The 27,011-nt window shown below is 48.7% G+C and overlaps 1 protein-coding gene and 1 long non-coding RNA gene across 3 annotated transcripts in view; both read right to left on the bottom strand.

Annotated features, from left to right (window-relative positions):
• Positions 1–15,661, bottom strand: part of LOC139760869 (uncharacterized) — a 48,231-nt gene extending 32,570 nt beyond the window's left edge. Inside the window, exon 1 of the long non-coding RNA XR_011715422.1 lies at positions 15,434–15,661. This is a non-coding gene — a long non-coding RNA (uncharacterized lncRNA). The remainder of the gene's footprint in view (positions 1–15,433) is intronic.
• LOC139760865 (putative carbonic anhydrase 3) overlaps positions 1–16,860 on the bottom strand; it is a 243,630-nt gene extending 226,770 nt beyond the window's left edge. For both annotated transcript variants that reach the window (XM_071684582.1, XM_071684583.1), the window contains exon 1: positions 16,704–16,860. In XM_071684582.1, coding sequence (XP_071540683.1) covers positions 16,704–16,749 — 46 coding nt within the window. In that variant the 5' untranslated portion in view covers positions 16,750–16,860. The remainder of the gene's footprint in view (positions 1–16,703) is intronic.
• Positions 16,861–27,011: the final 10,151 nt, after the last annotated feature.

Below are 27,011 nucleotides of genomic sequence, written 5' to 3'. Positions count from 1 at the left end.
GCCTGTTAAGCCAAATCCTTCAACAAGGCCAAGGTGGACCTTCAATAAGGCCAAGGTGGACCTTCAATCTCAAAGTCTGAGAGACGATTAGAAATCAAATCTTGACTCTCTTAGGACAGAAAGTTAGCGATGCTTTACGGAAATATTCTATACGTCAGATATTGGCGCGATCCAAGACAAGAATGATATAAAAATCATGGAAAAATATTATAGAGTATTTATGAACAACTATTGAACGAAACACTAAATTATCATATAATTTCTTTTATAGTTTTAAGGAAAATATACACGTAATATAATCAGGGGAGGACCTTCATGTAGCCCGTATGGGTGATGAGGACGTACACAGCAAGGGGAGGGGAGGGCGCTGGATTACCCATGTGCGTCCTCCACCTTCGGCGGAGGAGGCGGAGGGCAGCGGCCGATGGTCCGTGGTAGAGGGAGCGGCGGGCGCGCGGGTCGGTACCGGCGGACCAGCGGGCGGTCGGAAACAATGATAGTCTGGTGCGGTGGTCGGCGGTGAGGTCAGTGTAAGTCGGAGGTGGGTCAAGTCGGGTCAGGTCAGATTTGTCGGTGATCGGTCATTAACGACGGGTGCTGGATAGGGTGTGGCTGGTGAGGTAGTTCTTCGGGGAGAGAGAGAGAGAGAGAGAGAGAGAGAGAGAGAGAGAGAGAGAGAGAGAGAGAGAGAGAGAGGTGGTAGTGTGGGTAAGACATCATCAGAATTCTCCACCCCAGGCAGACGAAAGCAAAGTGTGATCACGAATCTTCAAACCGAGTTCAGATAAACATACTAAACCACCCTCACTTACAATCACACACAAGCCCAGGCTTTTGAAGGCTACGGCACAGAGACTTGAGGAAGTGAAGCGAAAGTCTACGACTTCGAGGCGAATGGGAATGTCGACACCTCGCGACCTAGTAATAAAGGAAAAAAAAATTTGGAGGCGAGAGGAGGAGGAGGAGGAGGAGCGTTGTAGAACACTAGGCCACACGCTGACCTACACATACTACCACCATCTCGAGGGCCATATAAATAAGAGCGTGACAGGTGGTAAAACATCACCTTGACAAGCTCTGTAGTACAGGTTCTGGCACCTCCCAGACTGGCAGAGGAAAAAAAAAAAAGAAAAAAAGAAGACATTCCATCTGGTAAAGGCTAGGCTACCATCATTTCTATATTAAACTACTCCCAAGTTCCCACTCATCTTGCCTCCAAATTATATATAATGCCCTGCATGGGGAGGGAGGGAATAAGGGTGTTGGAGGTTGATAATAAGACATCCACAATTCATTACTTATGAAACACACCTTTACATTCTAAACACCCACCGACATCTGCTAACTAACACAAACTGACACGCGTTTGTGAAACGCAGTATGAAATACATGGCACCAAACTACGCGATAGCGAAGACACAAACTACCGCAAACTACGCGATAGCGAAGACACAAACTACCGCAAACTACGCGACAGCGAAGACAGAAACTACCGCAAACTACGCGACAGCGAAGACAGAAACTACCGCAAACTACGCGACAGCGAAGACACAAACTACCGCAAACTACTCGATAGTGAAGACAGAAACTTCCTCAAACTACGCGATAGTGAAGAACACAAACTACAGGCGTATCTCCCGACGGAGACAGCAGCAGGACCAACTACTATGGAACAACCCATATCCTCAAGGAGAGTCTTGTGACGCGCTGACACCAACACTCGACCACAATACACAGCTGGTTACTCTTAACTTATCATCTCCTCCTCTCCTCCTCCTCCTCCTCCTCCTCCTCCTCCTGTCTAACCCAACACACATACACACACGCCCCGCCACTCCCTTCCCCCCCAGTCAACCGGGGTGGGTGTAGTATATATATATACAAGCAAGGCACAATACGAACAAAAAAATATATATATACACACAAACACATGCATTAAATCCATTACGCACGTAAATAAACCAGGATCATGTGTGTGTTTAGTCTAGGTTTGGTCTTCTCTTTTACCTTCCCTCGACAGGCCCTCCCTCCTTTCCTCCTCCTCCTCCTCTCCCTCCCTTCCCTTCTTCCCCCTGGGAAAAAAAATAGAGAAGAGAAGAAAAAAAAAAAAACGGTAATGAAACAGCAAATTTGCTCGGCCAATTTTCTTTGGGATTCTCGGAACTTGATTACGTCGGGATTATCCACCATTATAGCCAGTCCCTGAGGGAGTCGGGACAGTCCCAATCAAACCCCTCGGGACAATCCCAAAGAATACCATTATCATAAATCATGGCAGTCAAGGTGATCCACCGTAAACACTAGGACAAATAACAATTAATCAAAGTTGAGGAATTCGCACTTAAAACTGGCCTGTGTACCTAACCACTTCAGTAATCTTCTGAGTCAAGTCTAACATGTAAAATATTCGATGTATTTTCTTAATTAATTCTTTTGAGCCATCCTCTTTCTCCCGTAGGACCGTGGCCCAGCTGGCCTATGTGGTGTCCAACTAGCGTAAATGACGCCCACCTTCCCCACCCAACCAAAAAAAATGCGTAGCCCTCGCTATGTTCATGACATTCCCAGCGTCAAGCCTCAGCACCAAAATATAATAAACAAAAGATCTGTCATGAACTAAAACGAAAAGATCACTGGTCTTTCGTTTCGATCTTTTAAATACTTATCTGCTCACGAGAAAAAAATATAATAATCCAAGTTATATTTTTTTTTTCACTCACAAATTAATCCTCACAGTCTATTACCTCATTTAAAAAATATCTTTGATTATCTCGTATCATGTTTTTTTTAAGTAGTAGAGTCACGTACATCTTACTGTAAGGTATCCAGTCTCGTACGTTTATTCTTTCTAAAAATTCTCAAAAAAAAAAAGAAGTTCAAAGCTTAGTTGAAGACTATGCTCTGGACAAGTTTAAATTTCCAGTGAGGAAGCTGTTCTCAAACAGCTCCAGCTTAACGAAGGACCAGGATCTGGGAAAGTTCAGAGGTCAGCCGCCGTGGCGTCTGATCATGCACTGTTGTACCGTACTCTTAACGGGCCACACACACACTCACACACATATATATATATATATATATATATATATATATATATATATATATATATATATATATATATATATATATATATATATATACTGGAAAGGATCACAATTTTGCGCGCGATCAAGTATATTCCTAAGAGTCCACGGGGAAAATGAAACACGATAAGTTCCCAAGAGCACTTTCGTGTAATAATCACATCATCAGGGGAGATACAAGAGAGAAATATAACAGTTGTATATCTACTGACTGTTATATTTCTCTCTTGTGTCTCCCCTGATGATGTGATTATTACGCGAAAGTGCACTTGGGAACTTATCGTGTTTCGTTTTCCCCGTGGACTCATAGGAATATATATATATATATATAAAGCATCATGGTAAGACCCTTGAGGTCGTTAGTAAGGCCCCCCTTGAGCGGTCGTTAACGTCGTGCTTGAGCGAGAGTGGGTCACAACCTTGCCCAATTCAAGGTCAGGAGCCTTGGGCACCAATCACAGTTTATTTCGGTGGCCGAACGAGCGCCAGCAGCAACAGCAGCAGCTGACGGAGGTGTTGCAGCCAGCGGGCCGGCAGCTGGGGCTCTTGGTTAGCTGGCAAACACCTCCTCAGTGTTGACGTCACACACACACACACACACACACACGGGCAAGTCCCACATCCCAGGGGAAGTCCCGCCTACAGCATCCTCACCTTTGCTTTCAACACCCCTGACGTCATCATCTGTACCCCTTAGCATCCATGTGTCCATCATCCGCGCCCTTATCACCCATGCCTTCGTCGAACAAGATGACAGTACATGGCAAACAAGGGTCAGACAAAGGTGACACAGAGACGGGCATAGGTGGCACAGCGTCAAGAAGTTACACAAGGTCAAGCTGGGCCGGCCACAAGGTAACACGGGATCAGACATGATTGCAGTAGATCAGGCAACATGAAACAAGGTCAGGGAAGGTAACACAAAAGTTGAATAACTTTACGCAAGGTCAAATGAATTGACATACCGACACGTAAGCGTGTACAAGGTCAAGCATAGTTATTCCAATTCAAAGAAGATTACAGAATAAAAAAGGACAGGGTCACTTATGGTTAAAAGTGGGATAAACAAGGTCATGTCACTCAACACAGGGTTACACATGGTTAAAGGAGGGAAAACAGGGTCAGGTCACTCTACACAGGGTCACGTGGTTAAATGAGGATACACAGGGTCAGGTCACTCCACACAGGGGTCACACACCAGCACAAACCGTGGGACAGTAATGCTTAGCTTAAAGTCATGTAATCTGACGTGAGGTCAAACATATGTGCAGTGATTCATGCTAAGGCCACAACGAGCTTACGCAAGGGGTAGGTAAAGCCACACTACTTCACAAAGCCATGCAAGGTTGAGGAAAAGGTCAATTCACATTGGAAAAAAAAAAATATATATATATATGTAACAGCTCAAATTAACCCTCCAAAATATATCAATAACCTACAAAACGCAGAGGATTGAAAAGCGTTACAAAAAATACCTGTTTTTTTCCCGCTAAAAAATCTCCAATAATCACGACACTTGATATCTATCACTTAATATCTATCACATCAGTTATTGTCAAAGGAGAGGATCATTACAGCGACTACTGCCGTATCATTATCCATTATCGCGACGAAAATGCTGGCATGGTCAGCGCCGCACGCAGGGGGGAGTGATGATGGCGCTCCGGCTCACAAGCCGTGGTACGCGGGTTTGCATCCGCGTTCGGTCGGCCTCGGCACTGCAATACCCCACGTCCACATAACCCAGGACTGAGCCAACCCTTCCCGGCATGGGAGGGTGCCGTCGAAGGAGGAGTTAGGACGAATGTTGAGGGGTGTGCGAGGCGAGTCTTTAGCTTCGATGTACAAGGAAAGTGTGTGACAAGAAGAGGCTTGACCCCTCTTTACTCACCCACCCACATTCACACACACACACACACACACACACACACACACACACACACACATCCTCAAGCGATGTAAAATCCCGGCCACTAGTGACATGTCACGGACAGCGCCATGTGTGTGTGTGCGTGTGTGTGCGTGTGTGTGTGTGTGTGTGTGTATGTGTGTGTGTGTGTGTGTGTGTGTGTGTGTGTGTGTGTGTGTGTGTGTGTGTGTGTGTGTGTGTGACTACGACCGTCCTTGGCCGTGGCTGCCACGCCCGACATCCTCACGTCCAGCCGCCGCTTCGACAGAGGTGTGAGGTTCACAGCTCAGCAAAATCATCTACTGGCCCCGAGACACACACACACACACACACACACACACACACACACACACACACACACACACACACACACCACGCCCTCTAATACATCAACAATTTTATCTTTAATGGTGAGGTGGGTGAATGAGAAGAGGTTCCTCAGGGAATGTGTCTCATCATCTCCTAGGCCTCCTCCCACACCAATTCTCCTCGTCTTCCCGGCCTCCTCTCACACGTCGCCTGCTCCTTGCAAGACGCTCCCCTCCCCCCACACACGTCCTGTGTAGAGCACTCCCCCTCGTCCCTTCTGCCCGTGTTTCCCACACATCTCCAAGGGCGCCCACATCATCTCTCACCGGGATTCACGCGGCGACGGCGCTGAAAGTCAGCGTAAAAACTGGTCTGAACATCACCTTGTTTGACCTTCTTTGCTGTCATGGGCGGGGTGGAGGGGGGAGAGGTTACTTGTAATGCAAGAGTCATTCAGTAAAGGTCAACTGTAATTCCCCCACCAATTTCTTCATCACCAAATCATTACAATCTTCGCATGAGTATCATTCCTCGTCTCGATACAACTACGATCGGCTCCAACCATTTCATACATCGCATCAACTTACGTTCACCTTACGACGGCTTCAGAGGCCTCCTACGTAGCCCTACAGCTCGGCATGGGACTCTACCTTACGTCAAACCTTACGACGGTCTCGGAAATCTACTACTACAACCCCTACAGTTTCGGCATGGGAATCAAGGTGCCGATTTCTGTGCACATCTCACTGAGGCGACAGAATGGCCTCCCCTCCACCTCCGTCGACCATGAGTCACGTACCTCGGTGTCCCTTCCAACTCCTGGTACCATAAACCTCGTCATACCATCCTCCGATACCTGTGCTGTGAGCTTGGGTGTCACTGTACAACACATCTTAGAAAGAAAAGATAAAAGCAAAAAAAAAGGACAAACAAGATGAAACTCCGTTCTGTCGCAAGTTCCAAACACGAAGGAAAAAAAAAAAATATTTGAGTCACGTCCTCGTATCTTGCACTGGCCTTGCTTCGTTATGCAAGGCGTTCACCCGCCTCAAGACAAAATTATACATCATAACGACGAATATTAACGAGTATTAACGAGGTCGGCTCACGAGAGTTCGCTTCAGTTTCGCAATATCCTAAAAAGCCGGACAAATTAACAGATGAATTATGGCACTGCTGGTAATTTAAGCCATCTTTAAAAGACGCTGATGTCGGACCTGCTCCTTGTGACCTCACAGCTGCCAGGGTTTTTCCGTTTTAACGTGACAATATCCTCACGATGGTGTAATCTTCATCAATCGCTTTGGACATCGCTTTTATTCAATTCGGGGGCGGAGGAGGAGGAGGAGGAGGAGGCGCGGGGGGAAAAAATCACTATAGTACGGCAATTAACGAGACCAGGTCTAAATATAGACACTGGAATTTTTAAGCTTGGCTTCGTGAGGCAGAATCAAGCTGTCTCCTTCATCTGTAAACCGTGAAGTATATTGTGTCTGGCTTCACACCCCCGAGCCACCAGCAGGAAGACATGAACTTTAAAAAAAAAAGAAAAATGAGGCGAGACGGATATAATCTAACCGGTTATTTTACCTACTTTATGGGTACAGTGTGTATCTATATAATGCAGGTGATATGGCTGTGTCTATAAGAAGGATCGTAAACTCTAGATGATTGGGAACGAACACCCACAGATACAGATGATGTACACCTTTACGACCACCTGAAGTACTTAAGTACGCAAGGCTTGTACATTATTCTGAGGGAGGTAGGGACGGCTTCAAGCGCCTCGTACACACACACACACACACACACACACACACACACGGCAGTGGCTTCCACCGTCGGAGAAGCAGACAGACATGACACGTCCTCAAAACATCGCCAAAGGGGCCGGCGCGCCGGCGGACCAGAGCGAAGGAAATACCCAGCCGCCAGGGATTGCCCCAGGTGAAACACGCCGTCCCGGCGGATAACTGGGCGTCCATAGACGAGCTCGCATGGAGAGAGAGAGAGAGAGAGAGAGAGAGAGAGAGAGAGAGAGAGAGAGAGAGAGAGAGAGAGAGAGAGAGAGAGAGAGAGAGAGAGAGGTATGTCCCAGGTCTGGCGCACGCGATATGGGTCACCTCCCCACTCCTATACCTGTCATCTGACTCCCCCTTTATCCACCTGGCTGGTGTGCCACCATTCTCACTCCTCCATCTGTGTCACCCCCCCCCCCTCCTTCAGGATGTCTCAGTCCCAGGGCGTCCCACCTACCGCAGGAGGCGACCGACCAGTTGCGCCACCACCAGCTTGGCCGGGCCAGGCAGGACGTGTGTCTTGGGGGGGGGGGTGGTGGGTAGGGGGGAGTAGACGGCTCCTGGGGGGAAGAGGGGGAGAACACTGGGGTGAGGATGGTGGGGAGAATGGCTGAAGTTGCCATCGGGAATCTGGGATTGTGAAGTGTTGGTTGGGACCTCCACCAGGAAGGGCCACGGGATCGTGCGTGGACACAGGAGTTACACGGAGCGATACAGAGTACCACTGTAACTTCTAAAAGTACAGGAATGGAAAATAATGGGTCGTGAGGTGTGGGAAATGAATGGGTAGTGAGGTGTGGGAATTAATGGGTAGTGAAGTGTGGGAATTAATGGGTAGTGAAGTGTGGGAATTCATGGGTTGCGAGGTGTGGAAAATTAATGGGTTGTGAAGTGTGGGAATCAATGGGTAGCGAGGTGTGGGGAAATAATGGGTAGGGGGTGTAGGATTGAATGGATAGTGAGGTGTGGGAATTAATGGGTAGTGAGGTGTGTGAAATAATGCGTAGGGAGGTGTGGGAAAAAAAAATGGGTAGGGAGGAGCAAGCGGGGTGGTAGGTGGTCTGTTCGGCTCGCCTACGACGAGCGAGTCAACAACACAGTCCACGGGATGGCCAGATAACAGAAGACCCGGTGGTCTGCAGCGACGTTATCTGCTGGGCGGCGGCTGTCGCACCCCACTTTCCTAATCTGCGCTGATAGGGACGAGATAACACAGCGGAACAGCGACGGCAAGACGAGGGAACGAGATTACGGCATACCAAAACCGGGGACAGAAAAAAATATGGCGAAGCGAAGCACGGGAATGAAAAGTCACAGAACGTCTTAAAGAGAGAATATGATCATCGGCAAACATATTGCATATTGGGACAAGGCCAGAGATCAAATGGATGTATGCACACATCACGGAGAAGTTCGAGATGAGGATGAGAAAATGGGAACGCACAGGATGATGATAGAAAACTGAAATATGAGGTAATTCAGCGGGCAGGTGATTAGGAACTAGCTATCAATAGACGGTAGAAACGATGGGACATGATCACACCCATATAATGGAAAAAGAAATATCCGAATACTGCGAATGTCTAGGAAGAAAACAAGAGCGCAATAAACATGGATAGAAAAGCTAACCCAAGAAGAGGAACACTGAAAAAAAAATATCACAATGGAACAGAAAAGGGAACATCCATTAGAAAACGCATCAACAATGCCATTTTCTTTTTTAAAAGAACACAACGTTGAGTGGTCAAGAGGGCGGCGTCACACGTCCGCGACGCCGTCCACGTGAGGAAACTCGCAAAGAACGAGTCGCCAACCAGGAGGAAGAAGAGAAGGAGGTTGAGGAACATGGGGCATTCAGAGCAGGACTCCCGGTGACGTAAACGTTGGCCTTGTCACCAGCATCACCCCCGGGGGCGGTGGTCGTCCAGCAAAGCGCGGGTGCTCTCCTCCGCCGCCTGGTCCCTCCCGCCTGTTGAAGTCTCCCTCTCTCCCTCCTCCTCCTCCACGAGATTTCGTATCTTTTTACCCTCCCACCGCCGGAGTCATTCAACCCCCTAATTTTCTATGTAATCGACGGTAGTCAGGATGATCTGACGAAACTGTTGTCTTTAAATGTCGCGGGGCAATTATGCTCTTTGGCGAGGTGAGGTTAATTTCAAAAACACACTTTACTGTATGAAGGGCATTTTACTGTATGAAATTGGCATTATTGTGTTCGACTTGTCTATATCATTTTCCAGGATTTCGAGGATGAATTTCACTTGAATTAGGTGGTTAAGATCCTCGAGCACGACGGTACGACCCACGGGCACGACGGAACGACCCTTGAGCACAACGGAACGACCCATGGGCAAGACGGTACGACCCTTGAGCACGACGGCACGACCCATGGGTATGAAGGTAAGATCACCATCCATCCTCCAACATATCCAGTCACTCATCCTCCTACCACCATCCTTCCCTACCGTTACCACGACCACAACCAGTCCTTCCCAACAACCACCATCTCTCCCTACCATTACAATGTCCACATCAGTACACAACCTTTTCTATATCATCGCCAACATCTATCTCCAACACAATCCCTTCACCATCACTAGCTACTCGTAACGCTATTTCCTATATCCCTCCCCACTCAAAATCACCACCATCAACTCCACTGACATCAACCAATCCACCATCATCAATCGATTGCATGGGGTGAACAGATGACACAGAGGAAATGATGTTCTACGACGAGGTTATCTGCTGGAGGACTAGTAAGAGCATCTTGCACTCCTCTTCTGTATAGATGGAGACTGACTGGATGGTAAATCAGAAGGCTCCTTCCCACTGTAAACTAGACACACTGCAGTTCGAGGTGGTGGCTCGTCTTGTTAGGCCTCCACGAGGTGGAATAAACGAGCGTGTCAGAGAACGAACTGTGGTGTCCTCATATATCATCATCATTACTACTACTACTACTACTACTACTACTACTACTACTGCTACTACTACTACCACTACTACTACTACTACTACTACTACTACTACTACTACTATTAGGCAGGGAACACTGAATGTGACAAGAACTGATTTACTGTCTTGGGATAAACCATCCAGTCTAATGACCTAACACCTGTGGTTTCGTCTCCCTACTAACCTCTTTAACTACGGGATTACTCCATCATTCATCGATACACAAACACCTGAAATGTGATACACACACACATACTCAACCGCCACACAGTAACAAACTTAAGGTCATACTACACTAAGATGACTAACAATGTGTTCTCACTCCATTACCGTGTGTATGAGGCGAACCCACTACGATCTAGTGGCTCACCCAATAAAGAAATAAAGTACCACACAGCCACGTCGCGGTTCGTCGTACATCTGCGCGTCAATATACCTACTACTCCGACGTCCGTCTGTCCGTGTCACTACTGTCATTAAGTGGCAGCCAGACGTCCCCATTATTACTGGCCAGTCAATACCTGTTACCAATGGAAGGTAGTGACCGCCGCCGGCCCTCCATTGTGAATAATCTCTCTCTCTCTCTCTCTCTCTCTCTCTCTCTCTCTCTCTCTCTCTCCGTCCAAGATATGACGTAATGTTAGGGGTCAGTCATATTTACAATAAGGATGAGGAATTAGTCGTATATTTCTTCTCAAGATGACAATTTCGACTAACCTTACTCCTTGTTGTATGATCACATTTCACCTGATATTTACAAAACTCACCAACGCAGACCACCTTCAACCCACAAACCCCCACTAAAATGTTGCATATTACCTCACAAACCTCACTAGCTGAACCCTCAACGTATCACAGACCTTACAGATACAGCTCACCTCATCTCACTGACCCCCAGCCTGTTTACGATCACCAATGCCTAAGCACAAACCTCAGCCAAGGCTCACCCACTTGACGGACACGGCCCACCATGGCTCACCCACTTGATGGGCACGACCCACCACGGCTCACCCATTTGATGGACACGACCTACCACGGTCACCCACTTGACGGACACGGCCCACCACGGCTCACCCACTTGACGAACAGCTCAGCTCGCCTCACACCACAAGCCTGCGAAAAGGCAGCTTAACAGATAGACCCGCAGGAATGTGCGGGTCAAGAAGGAAGCACGCGTTAAATTCCTCTTTCCCAGTCATTCTAAATCGCAAGTCTTATAACTGGCTCTTAAAGCTTTACGTCACACACTACGCTACACACACACACACACACACACACACACTTGCTCGTTACACACAAAAAAGAAAGCAGTTGAAACCTGAGACTACACATGGAGGTCAGTATGACTCGAGAGGAGAGAAGAGGTGAGCTTGATGAACTCATCCATTCGAGTACCTGTGTTCCAGTCAGTGCAGAGGATAAAATAAAAAAAATGATATTGATATCTGATAGGACATTTATCATCACGGTGCACCAGGAGATGACTGGCTGCCTATAGACCCTCTGTTCAAAAACAGCGACAGTAGACTGGCTAATTGGCTGGCTGGTCGACACCGCCTTATATTAAGGAGAAGAAAGTCCAGACGCGATATCTGACCCCGTGTATGTGTACCTCCTACACACTCCTAACATCTGTCATGAGTTCCCTTTGTACCTCCTACACACTCCTAACATGTCATGAGTTCCCTGTGTACCTCCTACACACTCCTAACATCTGTCATGAGTTCCCTGTGTACCTCCTACACACTCCTAACATGTCATGAGTTCCCTGTGTACCTCCTACACACTCCTAACATCTGTCATGAGTTCCCTGTGTACCTCCTACACACTCCTAACATGTCATGAGTTCCCTGTGTACCTCCTACACACTCCTAACATCTGTCATGAGTTCCCTGTGTACCTCCTACACACTCCTAACCTCAGTCATGAGTTCCCTGTGTACCTCCTACACACTCCTAACCTCTGTCATGAGTTCCTCTCACGCCAGAAGCCGGAGGGTGAGGTCACCACCTTCCGTTCCTTTCCACGGGGCATCTAACCCTCTGCACTCCCATCCCACCGCCCATTCCACCACCACCGTCGCCTTCTAACCCTTCCTTTAAACCAACCAACCTAGACTATTCCACCACAGCCGCCTTCTACCACTCGCTCTCCCGCCCCACCATCGGGGGCCCTTCCCAAACACCATAAAAACCGAGACTCCGCTTTACCTCCACGTACAGTAGTGAGGTTTGGGAAACAGCGGGAGCGTAAAACCGCTACGGCCTATATCATACCAGCGTTGGCTAAACTCCGTCGACCTCACCCGCTCGCGGACTAGCGCCAAAAAAAAAAAAGAGAATTATCGGTGATTTTACGGCCGGACCCGAAAAAAAGTTAATTACACCTCCATACGGATTTATTCCTCGGCGAAAACGATCCTGCGGGCGGGGATTTTTGCGTGTTCTAATGACGTAGCAGCAGTAGCAGCCGCCTCCCCTTGGGCGACCGGCGGGTATTTCCCCCCATAAGACCGGCGGCGACCTTATCGTGGGTGGGCCCTTGCCCTCAACCAGCTGGACGGGCGGCGGGAATCACAAGCCTAAGAGGCGCTGCTGCTGCTGCTGCTGTGCTGCTGCGTGAGTGATTTGCAACGACAACAGCCACTCACTCTCGGCCCTTCAACGATCCTCGCCACAGGATCGAAGAAGAGTTCACATTCCTACGGTCTTTAAGCACAGTCTGAAAGGAAGATTTTCGTTTTAACAAGAATGTTATTATCCATTTATCATAAAGAAAACGGGAAATGTCATCTCTTTGCATGTTCATCGTTTTCTGTGCTCCGCAGGGATAACCCAAGCGATACGGCGTTAATTACACCTGATGAGACAGTCCATTAAACTCGCCTCCCATTTTTTTTTTCCTCTTTTCACTTGCACAGTTTTATGTACACACGGGCGGCCCTGATCCGCGTCCAGCTGATGGAGGAGGAGGAGGAGGAGGAGGAGGAGGAAATACTGTATGCAGTTGTGTGTCTGAGTGTGATTAATAACCTAGTTGTGATGTACGGGGGGAGCGAGGGAGGGAGTCATGCTCTCTCTCTCTCTCTCTCTCTCTCTCTCTCTCTCTCTCTCTCTCTCTCTCTCTCTCTCTCTCTCTCTCTCTCTCTCATGTGTGTGTGTGTGTGTGTGTGTGTGTAGTCAGGCAGTTGTATCTAGCGGGGAAAAGCATATAACAGCAACGTTGCTACGTGTGTCCTAATGCTTAAATTAAGGTGACATATGCTCACTTGCTCCCGTCACCTCAAACCCAAGGAGGGGTCTTGCCTTCGTGCTCTCAAGTCGTCCCTACTGCATGCTCCAAAGGCCGCGGAGTCGTAATGTAAGGTGGTGCAATCCGCATACCCAAGAGTAACACCGTCGTGCTCTGAGGTCGCGCGTACAAAATCCGCGCGATCAAAGGTCGCCCGATGTGCCCTTAGGGCGGTGCGGTTACGCTCTAAGGTCGTACCATGGTGCGCCAAGGTCGCGCAGTCTACATAGCCAAGAGGCAATTCCGTCGTGCTCCAGGATCGTAGGGAGAACCTGCCTGGCTGCGGGTGGGAGGCGGTGATCGGAGGGGGACAGTGAGAGCGACAGGGCAGACAATTATGCCTGGCCTGCCCCCTCAACACTACGGAGGAGAGAAAGGGAGGAGGGAAACTGTCCGGTATTTATACATGTGTGGCGTAACGTGCACGATTGCTCCCGTACGAAGGCTGCTCGAAGGACCCGCCTAGTATAGGCCAGTAGGCCTTCTGCGGAGTCCAGTATCTTATGTTCAAGTGTCTTACGTAATGTATTGAGGGGTATTGATAATCCTTCGAGAGAGGAGAGACTCAACCCACACACACACACACACAAACACACACAATTGACGTTTAGTCATGAATCATATTGATTAGGCTTTTACCCACTCATGACTCACACAGCGAATAAAAAGGTTCACAGAGACAGCTCCGGCAACAACAAACACACAAAGACATGTCAAGCAGGAAGCGTGTGTGTGAGTTTGTGTGTGTGTGAGTGAGTACGCAAGTCCACGACCACATGAACTCTGTCTATGTTTGCATGTACGAGTTTTTTATGTCTGTTAAGTCTTGATCTACATACTGCCTAGCAACAAGGAAGCAACACGAGACTGGTACAGTTGCACGTTGGCCGACGCCGACGCCGGCCGAGTGCTGGTGTGTGTGTGTGTGTGTGTGCACCTCTTCACAGGCTCACAGACCTGGTAAAGTGTGTGCGTATGTGTGTCACATCTCTCCTATGGGAATCCTGGCAACACAGCCGATGCTCCTGGGTGTCGACACAGAACACCAACAAGGCTCTTGTGTACGCGCGTCTTCCGCCATTCTTCTGTTCCCTCCATATCAGCCTAACAGCCAATTCAACCCAACCATCTCGCAAAATCCCTCGTTACAAGCACTCGGGGAGGCAAAAAGTATGAACAGAATCCCCGCGGTACAGCTTCGCTAATCTGTGCGTGCCGTGCCGTTTAAGAGACACGCGGGGCGCTGAGGGAGACATAAGATTCAAGGCCGCTCATAAGGTTTCTGTGGATATTTATAGACGAACAGTGACAGCAGAGATGCCCCGACATGATGATCGGCATGTCTCGTCTCGACCCCCCCGAGAACCAGCCGATGCCTACCACACAACACAGATAGAAAAATAATTCCTCGTACTTATCCTTGACAAAATTACTGGTCCGGCATGCGACCCTCGAACCACTGCGAACATGATGATCGCCACGCGCGAACCACCGCCCCGAACCGATCACTCCCCGTTGACTGATTATCCCAACGCATTAGGGAGCAGCCAAGTACGGAATCAATCACTCAAGACGATTGAGGAAGCTTGAGGCTCTTAAATATCGCGAGGCATCGGGAGCCGCCGAGCACGACGCTAACTACACCCAAGGCATCAGGAAGCAACAAGTCCTCTAATCACCGCAAGGCATTAGCAGTCGCTACGTACTGATTACATACACCACGTACCAAGTCTCGCTGGGGTGGGTTGGGGGAACCCGCCACTCACAGCCTCACAACCGCGCAATCTACATTCAACACGGGGAGTCTCGTCATTATCATTATCTACACATCTCTTACACAATAACCATTTACCCTTGGCGGAAAAAGAAGCGTAAGAAATCCCCGCTTTTTCTATAAAAAAAAAAAAGATATGAGCGAGTGAGAAATCGCTACACACACACACAAATAAAAAGGGGGCGCTTTAAGTTTACGAATGATAATAAAAACTAGTTAAAACAGGAACCCTGATGAACACTACAGCTGATAAAAGGGGGAAAAAAATCTCCCTTTTTTAATACATTTTACAGATTGACAAAACGGCACTTACGGGGATTTCTTAAAATCTTTGACACGGTCCTTGCGTTATCGTGGTGACGAGACTCGTCATGTTCAGCCACAGTGTCGAGGCGGAGGAGACATGCCCGCGTTGATCAACATGTATCCGGTGATGCACGCCGGACACGTCCGCTCGCTATGACAGCGTCCGACTACACTTTCACCCATGCACTTATCCTGATGCTTGTACTTCCTATAGCACACACACACACACACACACACACACACACACACACACTGTCGACGGGGCTCCCTTCATCTACGAATCGAACACGCAAACATATATAGGGGGACAAATATACACACACACACATTCACTGTGGAATCTGCAATCACTCACAGATGCAAGTACTCGGCCACTGGCAGGGGAACATCACAAGCAAATGGGAGGTGAAGTGGTAAAGGGGGGGAGGAGGTGTGTAATGGAACAGTGTAAGGGAGGGAGGGGGGGAGAGGGAGGCACACGCGTGGATATCTCGGCCAATGGAAGGGAGGCAGAGACCAAGAGAGGATAGGGGTGTAAATCTGGACCCCTCTCTGAAAGGACGTGAACGAGTCACGGCCATATCAACCCTATGGAAGAGGAGGACAACGGCGGGGGTTAAAGAACGAGTACGTGATAATGAGAGAGAGAGAGAGAGAGAGAGAGAGAGAGAGAGAGAGAGAGAGAGAGAGAGAGAGAGAGAGAGAGAGAGAGAGAGAGAGTACTCGCTGTGCCCCGGAGCGGACAGCTGGCGTGCCCTCGGGTACAACTAACTGACGGGTGAGAACTTGCGTCATACGTCCTCAAAGCAATTGCCATCTGTACTCATGTATACTGCGGCTGCGAGAGGAAGCTGCCCTCCCCGTGCTGCTACCAATGCCCCACGCCGGTCGAGAGGCCAGAGAGGAGTGTGTTGCAAGAGGCTGTGTTGTGATAACCCATGATTACTCGTATTATATAATGCATCCTCCCCCGTGTACAGGGAGTCACCAACTTCTACCAGACATCTTTGTATCCCCCTTGATCACGACGCTACCAGCCCTCCGCACGGAAGGGTCAAGGGTCTTCACCGCGAGGGTACGACCCCTTGGTCATGACAGCATGACCTCTGACCCGACCCTTACAGATCAGGTCAGAGGTTAAGCCATCTTAATACCCACGTCGTCGTGCTCAAAAGGGACGAAGGTTTTAAACTGCCCCTACAGCGTAACTCATGTTTGGCATGGCGCGGACGGAGCTACGGTAGAGGTGAGGTTTTTGGGGCGGCCCGGCACAGTACCTTGAACGAGGAGTGCCAAGCAGAGAACCAGCGGGGCCAGAGTCATGGCGGCGGCGGCGGCGACAGGGGCGGGCCTGGCAGGAGCTGTGAGAGGGTGACTGATCACTTGTGAGGCACGCGGGCGACTGTTCCCCTCCTGCGCGCACAGGCCCCGACCTCACCCACACCCTAGCTCCGCCCCTCTGGCCTCTCAGGCTCCACCCACTTCTTCTCCTTGGCCCCTCCCACCTCCGCCGTCGCCGTCCTCCGCTGTGCTGCACATTGACCGCTGTTTACTGCCGACACTAACTTGGCTCTCCCGCAGGACACACCCAGCCCCAGTACCGCCACCTGCCCCCCATCTCCCTGCGTCACCCCTGAGCCTTGCTCGAAGCATCATGGGCACCCACACGGCCTGTCTCAAACACCTCACTCTCCCTCAACTCATATTCCACGAAATTCCATACCATTATTGAGGATTTTAAAGATGGGGGGAAAAAAAAAAACATCCAATTTTATCGCGGTCGACAAGGATAGAACTTCCCCCCTCCCTCAACCTCATCCCAGTGTAAGACCCCCCTTCCCCCACCATCCCCATAGTCACACGACCCCCCCTTCCCCACCCCCACCCCACCCTCCCAACTCCCCCTTCCCCGTCTCCAGTCTGGCCGACTGGATGGTGGAGAGCATCGCATGTAACGAGGACAAACGCCTCGTAAGAGATTAATAGACACCGACTAAGGTCAAAGGTCGCTCTAGATTTGAGGTCATCTGGACCACTGAACACCACCAAGATGGATGCTTCACCGGAACGTAAATTCACTTGAAGGTCAGAGGGCATCGGAAGTCACGAGATCACCAGCTTCAAAGAGGGAAAAAAAAATATAATGGAGGTCAAAGTTCATCGGAAGGAATTCAAGATCGGCAGAAGACCTCAGAAAAAATATATATATATAGTCACAGGTGCTACGGGGCCCCTGGCGGGATCAGAAGCCTCTCCAGCCAGAGGCCATCGAGGACAGATGTCCGCAGTCCTACGACTTCACCTAGGATAGCGGAGGAGGGAGAGGGGGAGACGACCCGCCATACAGCAACACCAGGAAGGACACCGTGCGTATCAAGCTACTGGTAACAATGCCTTGAGGATCCGCGTGTCATACAACACTTGTGTGACGCTGAGGTTACGTTATCTCAAAGACTGACTCTCTCGCACCACAGGCGGTGAATATGGTAAAACCGTGGCGCTACCGGTCTCCGCCTCTGTTTGTGGTGACACGTCGAGGGTGAGGGAGGGAGGGAGGGATGTGGGGCTGTCTCACCGCCAAGGGAGGGAAAGAGGCACAGTCTCGCTGAGGAACATCTCACTCTTAGACGAATCACAACCGTGACACTCGAACATGGCGAGCATCGTGACCTACTGTAAATCACAACAGGGAGTTTACAGGTCGAGCTGTAAATCGAAAGTTTTACATCAAGCTGGTTAACACATGTATAACATGGCACGTAACAATGCAGCCCATGTACAACACGGCACGTAACAATGCCAGACCTCATCACGGGCACGTAACACGGCACGTGGCACGTAACAATGCAGCCCATGTATAACACGCACGTAACAATGCAGCCCATGTATAACACGGCACGTAACAATGCAGCCCATGTATAACACGGCACGTAACAATGCAGCCCATGTACAACACGGCACGTAACAATGCAGACCATGTACAACACGGCACGTAACAATGCAGCCCATGTATAACACGGCACGTAACAATGCAGCCCATGTATAACACGGCACGTAACAATGCAGCCCATGTATAACACGGCACGTAACAATGCAGCCCATGTATAACACGCACGTAACAATGCAGCCCATGTATAACACGGCACGTAACAATGCAGTCCATGTATAACACGCACGTAACAATGCAGACCATGTACAACACGGCACGTAACAATGCAGCCCATGTATAACACGGCACGTAACAATGCAGCCCATGTATAACACGGCACGTAACAATGCAGCCCATGTATAACACGCACGTAACAATGCAGCCCATGTATAACACGCACGTAACAATGCAGCCCATGTATAACACGGCACGTAACAATGCAGCCCATGTATAACACGGCACGTAACAATGCAGTCCATGTATAACACGCACGTAACAATGCAGCCCATGTATAACACGGCACGTAACAATGCAGACCATGTACAACACGGCACGTAACAATGCAGCCCATGTATAACACGGCACGTAACAATGCAGACCATGTACAACACGGCACGTAACAATGCAGCCCATGTATAACACGGCACGTAACAATGCAGCCCATGTATAACACGGCACGTAACAATGCAGCCCATGTATAACACGGCACGTAACAATGCAGCCCATGTATAACACGGCACGTAACAATGCAGTCCATGTATAACACGGCACGTAACAATGCAGACCATGTACAACACGGCACGTAACAATGCAGCCCATGTATAACACGGCACGTAACAATGCAGACCATGTACAACACGGCACGTAACAATGCAGACCATGTACAACACGGCACGTAACAATGCAGCCCATGTATAACACGGCACGTAACAATGCAGCCCATGTATAACACGGCACGTAACAATGCAGACCATGTACAACACGGCACGTAACAATGCAGCCCATGTATAACACGCACGTAACAATGCAGCCCATGTATAACACGGCACGTAACAATGCAGCCCATGTATAACACGCACGTAACAATGCAGCCCATGTATAACACGGCACGTAACAATGCAGACCATGTACAACACGGCACGTAACAATGCAGCCCATGTATAACACGGCACGTAACAATGCAGACCATGTACAACACGGCACGTAACAATGCAGCCCATGTATAACACGGCACGTAACAATGCAGCCCATGTATAACACGCACGTAACAATGCAGCCCATGTATAACACGCACGTAACAATGCAGACCATGTACAACACGGCACGTAACAATGCAGCCCATGTATAACACGGCACGTAACAATGCAGCCCATGTATAACACGGCACGTAACAATGCAGACCATGTACAACACGGCACGTAACAATGCAGACCATGTACAACACGGCACGTAACAATGCAGACCATGTACAACACGGCACGTAACAATGCAGACCATGTACAACACGGCACGTAACAATGCAGACCATGTACAACACGGCACGTAACAATGCAGCCCATGTATAACACGGCACGTAACAATGCAGACCATGTACAACACGGCACGTAACAATGCAGCCCATGTATAACACGGCACGTAACAATGCAGCCCATGTACAACACGGCACGTAACAATGCAGACCATGTACAACACGGCACGTAACAATGCAGCCCATGTATAACACGGCACGTAACAATGCAGCCCATGTATAACACGGCACGTAACAATGCAGCCCATGTATAACACGGCACGTAACAATGCAGCCCATGTACAACACGGCACGTAACAATGCAGACCATGTACAACACGGCACGTAACAATGCAGCCCATGTATAACACGGCACGTAACAATGCAGACCATGTACAACACGGCACGTAACAATGCAGCCCATGTATAACACGGCACGTAACAATGCAGACCATGTACAACACGGCACGTAACAATGCAGACCATGTACAACACGGCACGTAACAATGCAGACCATGTACAACACGGCACGTAACAATGCAGTCCATGTATAACACGCACGTAACAATGCAGCCCATGTATAACACGCACGTAACAATGCAGCCCATGTATAACACGCACGTAACAATGCAGCCCATGTATAACACGCACGTAACAATGCAGACCATGTACAACACGGCACGTAACAATGCAGCCCATGTATAACACGCACGTAACAATGCAGCCCATGTATAACACGGCACGTAACAATGCAGACCATGTACAACACGGCACGTAACAATGCAGACCATGTACAACACGGCACGTAACAATGCAGTCCATGTACAACACGGCACGTAACAATGCAGCCCATGTATAACACGGCACGTAACAATGCAGCCCATGTATAACACGGCACGTAACAATGCAGCCCATGTATAACACGGCACGTAACAATGCAGCCCATGTATAACACGCACGTAACAATGCAGACCATGTACAACACGGCACGTAACAATGCAGCCCATGTATAACACGCACGTAACAATGCAGCCCATGTATAACACGGCACGTAACAATGCAGACCATGTACAACACGGCACGTAACAATGCAGCCCATGTATAACACGGCACGTAACAATGCAGACCATGTACAACACGGCACGTAACAATGCAGACCATGTACAACACGGCACGTAACAATGCAGCCCATGTATAACACGGCACGTAACAATGCAGCCCATGTATAACACGCACGTAACAATGCAGACCATGTACAACACGGCACGTAACAATGCAGCCCATGTATAACACGCACGTAACAATGCAGACCATGTACAACACGGCACTGTGCCGCCTCCAGTGAACAAGAGAACACTGTGCCGCCTCACAACAGTGAACAAGAGAACACTGTGCCGCCTCTAGTGAACAAGAGAACACTGTGCCGCCTCACAACAGTGAACAAGAGAACACTGTGCCGCCTCACAACAGTGAACAAGAGGGCACTATGCCGTCTCACAACAGTGAACAAGAGGGCACTATGCCGCCTCACAACAGTTAACAAGAGAACACTGTGTCTCTTCACAACACACAACAGTCACCAATAGCACAGTATGTGGCCTCATAACTCAAAAAAAAAAAAAAACACCCACAAACTGCTCTTTTATACAGCTTCACAGCTCACAAATGCCACAAACTCATCCAAGGTCATACTTACGCAACACCACCGACTGAAATAAGACTAACTCAGTCCAGGATGCCTGGAATGCGAGGACACAACCTTCTCGAACACTTCGTCTTTTGAATTTGGTGACATACCAGCAAGGGTGCCCGGGGCTGCACGGGGGAGGATGGCTTTTATAGAAGTTTTTATATTAATCTGAAAGGTGGCCTTTGTTGGCCTTTAAGGCCAGATCTCAGTTGCCCTTGGACCCTGAGGTTTAATCCTAAGTTACTCTCATCATAACTTTGAGACTCCTCATGGGTCGCTCATTTTGAACGAGTGCTATGGTTTAAGTGTAATGAATAAGGCTTTCTAGAAAACCAACAGTTGTTGTTTGTCCTCAAAACGTTTCTTTTAAGGCCATATTTCCGGTGGCTTCAGACCCTTGCCCAAAATCTGAATTCAGTACCCAAGCCCGAAAAAAACATGGGGCCTTTAGGTCCTATGGTTCGAATGTAAGTTTATCACACACACGCAGAAACCATTGCGGACCAACGAGCGGCATCGCAGAGCCTGGCTCATAATCTGAAGTACCCTACGGTTAAAGTCTGAGGCTTTACCCCGCTACAGTTCGGCCATGAAAAGAAAAATAACGACCATACGAACAAGCACTCGATAATGTGTTTAGAGATAAGGAAAGGCAGGAGAAAATTACTCGCCGCCAATAGATCAATATACGACACTTCCCTGGGGTTGAAGGTTCCCGTGTTCGCGGTCAGCAATCTCAGACGGCTCACCACGAAGCCCCTCATACAATTACCAGCTGCTTACTCACGCTTTATCCCATCCACACGCCCACTGAGCATATCCGGTCAGTTTACCTCGCCGCCCCCGCTCTGCTGTGGGTAACGTGTCAGTGAAGCAAGACCTCAAGAGGCCAGCGATGCCCTGGCGAGGGGAATCCAAGACTCGGCCAGTTTCCTCTTACTGACTTGTGGGAGTGTACACTGCCTGCGGGCCAGTGCGGTCTTGGCCGACGGAACTCGGAACTCTGGCTAGACGTCTGCTGAGGCAGCCTTCGCTGGAAGGACTCGAAGCCTAACTTATCCACTTAGCAGGTCAAAAGTCGATGCTGTTAAAGAGGCTTAGGAACGTAAAAGCCCCAGTCCCCCTCCACCACCAGCAAAGGGATCAACCGCTGAGTGACATAAGGGGACACTGGTTCATGAAGAACAGGGGTGTTCATCCCCAGGTTGTTGACACCGTGTTCAACCTGAATGGCACTGTTCTTAACTGACGTCATTCATTGTGCCTCGTGCATCACAATGCGGTGGTTGTGGCCTCTTGTAGCATGGCAGAGTGTGTGGTGGTTCTGGTCAAATCATTCCTCTTAAAGTCCGTCTTGCGGCAGACTGGCTTAAAATACGGTCATCGGGCGATGTTTCAGTTAGGCTATACCGGTCCTGACTTGGGGGAGGGGGGGGGGGGGAATCACCCTAGTCCCCTGACCCATTGGGAAAGTCCTACGCTCACCCTGCTGGCCAGGAGGCGCCTTCTCCTGCTCATTCCTAAAGCATACCGTAGAGTTCCTATCGCTCACCTGTAACACGCTTCCCTCATCGTAATTCAACGGATCCTCACCAGAAGGGCGAAAGGGAGAGGGTCGCGAGAGCTGATTGGTTCCCAAGTACGAATAACGGCCGGTGATTAGTCGTTAGCGAGAGTACCGTTCGCTGATTGGTCCTTAAGAGATAAGTATCACTCGATCCGTCGTTCCTTAAGAGCACCTACCCTTGGCTGGTGGTCCCCCAAAGGTGATGTCACGATGTCGACACGGGCTAATGACTTCACTGACATCCTACTCCCTACACTGACATCACGTACGTGTTTAGTGAGAGCGTGTACGGTCTCCAATCCACCGTGAGCAACCGGACGGTACTCAAGATATTTCGTTTGGTTGGTTTATAACCTGCTGCCGTCAGCCTTAATTCCCATGGTGGGTGATTAGAACCACCAACCAAATCACCAAACCAGCCAACTCGGGGTTACAATACAGTTGATTACACGGATACCATGATAACAGCCAGCCTTCATAACGTAATTAACATGAAAGTAAGGAGAATCAAGCTATCAGTGACAAGACTGACGGAATTAAGATTACTGAGATAACCCGGCATCTTAATCTTGAACTCTTAAAGCCGTGAAGATCTTGAGTGAATCACGACATTCTCCAACGGCTGACTCACGCCCCACCCCAATCGTCTCTGTACAGACAACTATATCACATCCTGACGACTGAGAAGTAATTCACCTTTGCATCATGTCAGACGTTCAGGTCATGAACAAAAGTCCTCGTCGAAGACAGGCCCAAAAGGATGCATATTGATAAAGGAAATTAGCAGACAGGAAAGGCAATGAAATAGAAGAAAAAAATTTGGAAAAAAAAATTACCTTTTAAAAAGGGTCAGGTTGTATATGCTTGGAAAGACGAGGAAGCACAGTTCCAAAGCTTAGCAGTAGAAGTAAAGTAGATGGCATCGCAACGGCTCATTCTCGAGTTGTCAAGAGTCCACAGGGTAACCACATTTTGCAATAACTACACGACTGTTACGTGATTCAGATCGTAGGTCCTCAAACGTTTCATAGATACAGCCTGATATACAAAGTCTTTTCCAGGGTGATCTGGTCCGCGAACCGTACTTTCTTGGACCCCTACACAACAGAAGCATCCACAATATTCCACTCTCTCTCTTACCCACACACACAAAAAAATAAAGCACTGTCGAGTTTTTAATTGGAAAAGAACTGCACAACTGCCCACTTCAGAATTCTAATCACGCTTATTTACCTACCAACTGAGAGAAAATCAGTATAGGATAACCAATGGATTCGTCAATTCAACTCTTGCCACGTCCACGAAACGCGTGGGAACATCTGGCGGGCTGATTGTGGCCCGCTGAGCGCTGTAAATGTGGGGACCCATGGTCGAAATAGATACAGGCAGCCAGCCAGTCCTCGAAAGAGCCACCAGAGAATATCCACAGAACAAGGAGTGAGAAGCAACACAGAGGCGTAGGGCAAGTGGGACGCAAGTTTTGAAATCAGACTGGGTAGAAGACAACTGCTAAGTCGAAAAGCCTTGCACTCGATTCTGTCATTTAAGTACAGTTAGACCTTCTCCCAGACGTGAAAGCACAAGTACTTCATTACAGGGAACAATGGCTTTAACGAGAAGAATTTTCGTCATCCGAACATGATTCCCAGATTCTTAAGTGACTCATTAAGTCACTCGAGTCCAGTGGGGGTTTCTAGTGTTGATGAGATGTCACGATAATACCCAGCAAGTTTACTGTGCTGGGTGGAGGAACAGAGTTATTAAGGGAGGAGGGAAAACTGGTGATGCGCTTTGGAAAGTGCAAGTGATAGAAAATGGGTTTTTTGAGGCGTTAAACTCAACTGGGTTCCATCTGATCCACAAGGAAGCCGCGTCCAAATTTGCAGTTTTTACAGTGGGAGTTGCAGCGAAACGAGGCGCACATTGGGCAAAATGATGACGCAGCGAGTTCCAAAGAATTGTGTGCGTGTGTGTGTGTGTGGTAGTACAACGTTGAACCGTCCTAGTATGAGTGCATTTGGTTGTCTGGGTGGGGGGGAGAGGAGAGAAAGTCACTCACACATGAAGAGGGAAGAGAGAAGGAGACAGGGAGACAGAACCGTGAGGAGGGTCATTGCCGTTGATAACGGAAAGAGACGGGAAGTTTCATTCAGTAACAATCACGGAGACAGGTCGGTCTCAGGGGAAGACAGACATGACGGTACAAAGTGAGGGAGGAAAGGTAGATGAGGAGGGGAAGCTAGGAGGTGAGGCACCCGATGCCACATGCTGCCGATATGCCAGGGATCACGACAGTGTACTACGCAACCACAAGCAACAGGACGCGTGAAGTTCCGAGACAACTGTCCCTGAGGAGTATGTACGAGGAAGGGGACTGTATTGTGATGGTCATTCATGACTCGCTCACACAGGACCTTCGTGTCTTGCAGTTTGCATGACATAGAAGCACAATACATAACATACGTGCACCATATATAATATACAAGCGTCATGTACGACATACATGTTCCATGTATATCATAAATGTACCATGCATATCATACAAGCATGTGCACATACATGTACTACGCATACTTTACATCCATCGTGCAAACTATACAAGCACTATGCATAATATACATGTACCATACATGTTATACATGCACTATACACAAGTAACCTACACAACACACAAGCACCATAGACATTTTCTAGAGCATGCTGCATTATATACATGCAGAGTGAAGAAGAAGAAGAAGAAGAAGAAGAAGAAGAAGAAGAAGAAGAAGAAGAAGAAGAAGAAATGCAAGAAGAGAAAGAGGAGGAAGAAGAAGAGGAAGAAGAGGAAGCAGAATAGGGTGGGTGAGAGGGAGAGGGAAAAGGAGAGAAACGATAAACAGATTTGTAAGCAAAGGAACGGAGGTCACTACGTAAGGCCAGTGGAACTCTTGTCTCCGCCTCGCTTGGACCTCGGGGTCTGCGTGGTCTGGGTATCTATGTACCTCCAGAACATATCACACCGTGGTCGACCAGAGTGTCCTTGCAGCCTGCAGCAGAAGGATGCACAACCCTCCTACCATCCGCTTATCTGCTTTTATACGTGAGCAGCCGAAAAACAGGACGAACGAGAGATTAGACTGGACTTACTAACCAACTTACGAGTGCTTACGACGAGGATTTTTTTGCCGAAAAGGAGGGGGCTAGAGCGGAGCGATAACCGCAGAAAAAGCTAGTAGTTACGAAGAACGAGTCGTGTGTTCTCCAAGTGTTTTATGTGTGGGAAGGAGAGATTGTATTTTTGTGGACTCAAAAGTCATAGATAAATAGAGTGTGTCATGCACTTAGGCAAAATGATTACAGAGGAACTCAAACTGCAGCAGACAACTGAGTCCTTTGTGAGCCTGCCTGTGACACCGAGAGCGACCAGCTGCGCGGAGATGAGCGTCTTAAGAGCAGAAAGTCATATAGATCATCTAAGGAGGATTGGGTGTTAACTTTACACGTAACCAAGGAGGCGCGAATGCTCTTAGTCGTGAACCTGAAATGACGTTCTTGAGTCTATTCCGCTGCGCTCAACTACTCTCGCTGATCGACTAGTCATTCCATATGTGAATAATCCTGTTGAAGAATAGGTACTTTCTCCTCATTCAAATCAAAATGTTTGCCCACGAGTTTATATATCCATTTCTGAGTAAAAATCAGACAAGTCTATCCTTAAATAGCTTCTTAGAGCAAGATTATCCAAAGCTCTTGACCATTTTGAATTGGTGTAATCAGTCATCCCCGTACATTTTCTTTCCTAAGCTAAATACGTTTAAATTGTCTAGACCGACTCTCAAAGGATTCGTTTCTTAATTCGGGGATCCCCAGTCGAGGGACAGCGACCAAAACGTAACACAGTATTCAAAGGAAG

Source organism: Panulirus ornatus, chromosome 38, assembly GCF_036320965.1.
Source record: "Panulirus ornatus isolate Po-2019 chromosome 38, ASM3632096v1, whole genome shotgun sequence".
NCBI lineage: Eukaryota > Metazoa > Arthropoda > Malacostraca > Decapoda > Palinuridae > Panulirus > Panulirus ornatus.
The sequence above is the reverse complement of the archived record's forward strand: the minus strand, read 5'-3'. Positions and strand labels throughout refer to the sequence as shown.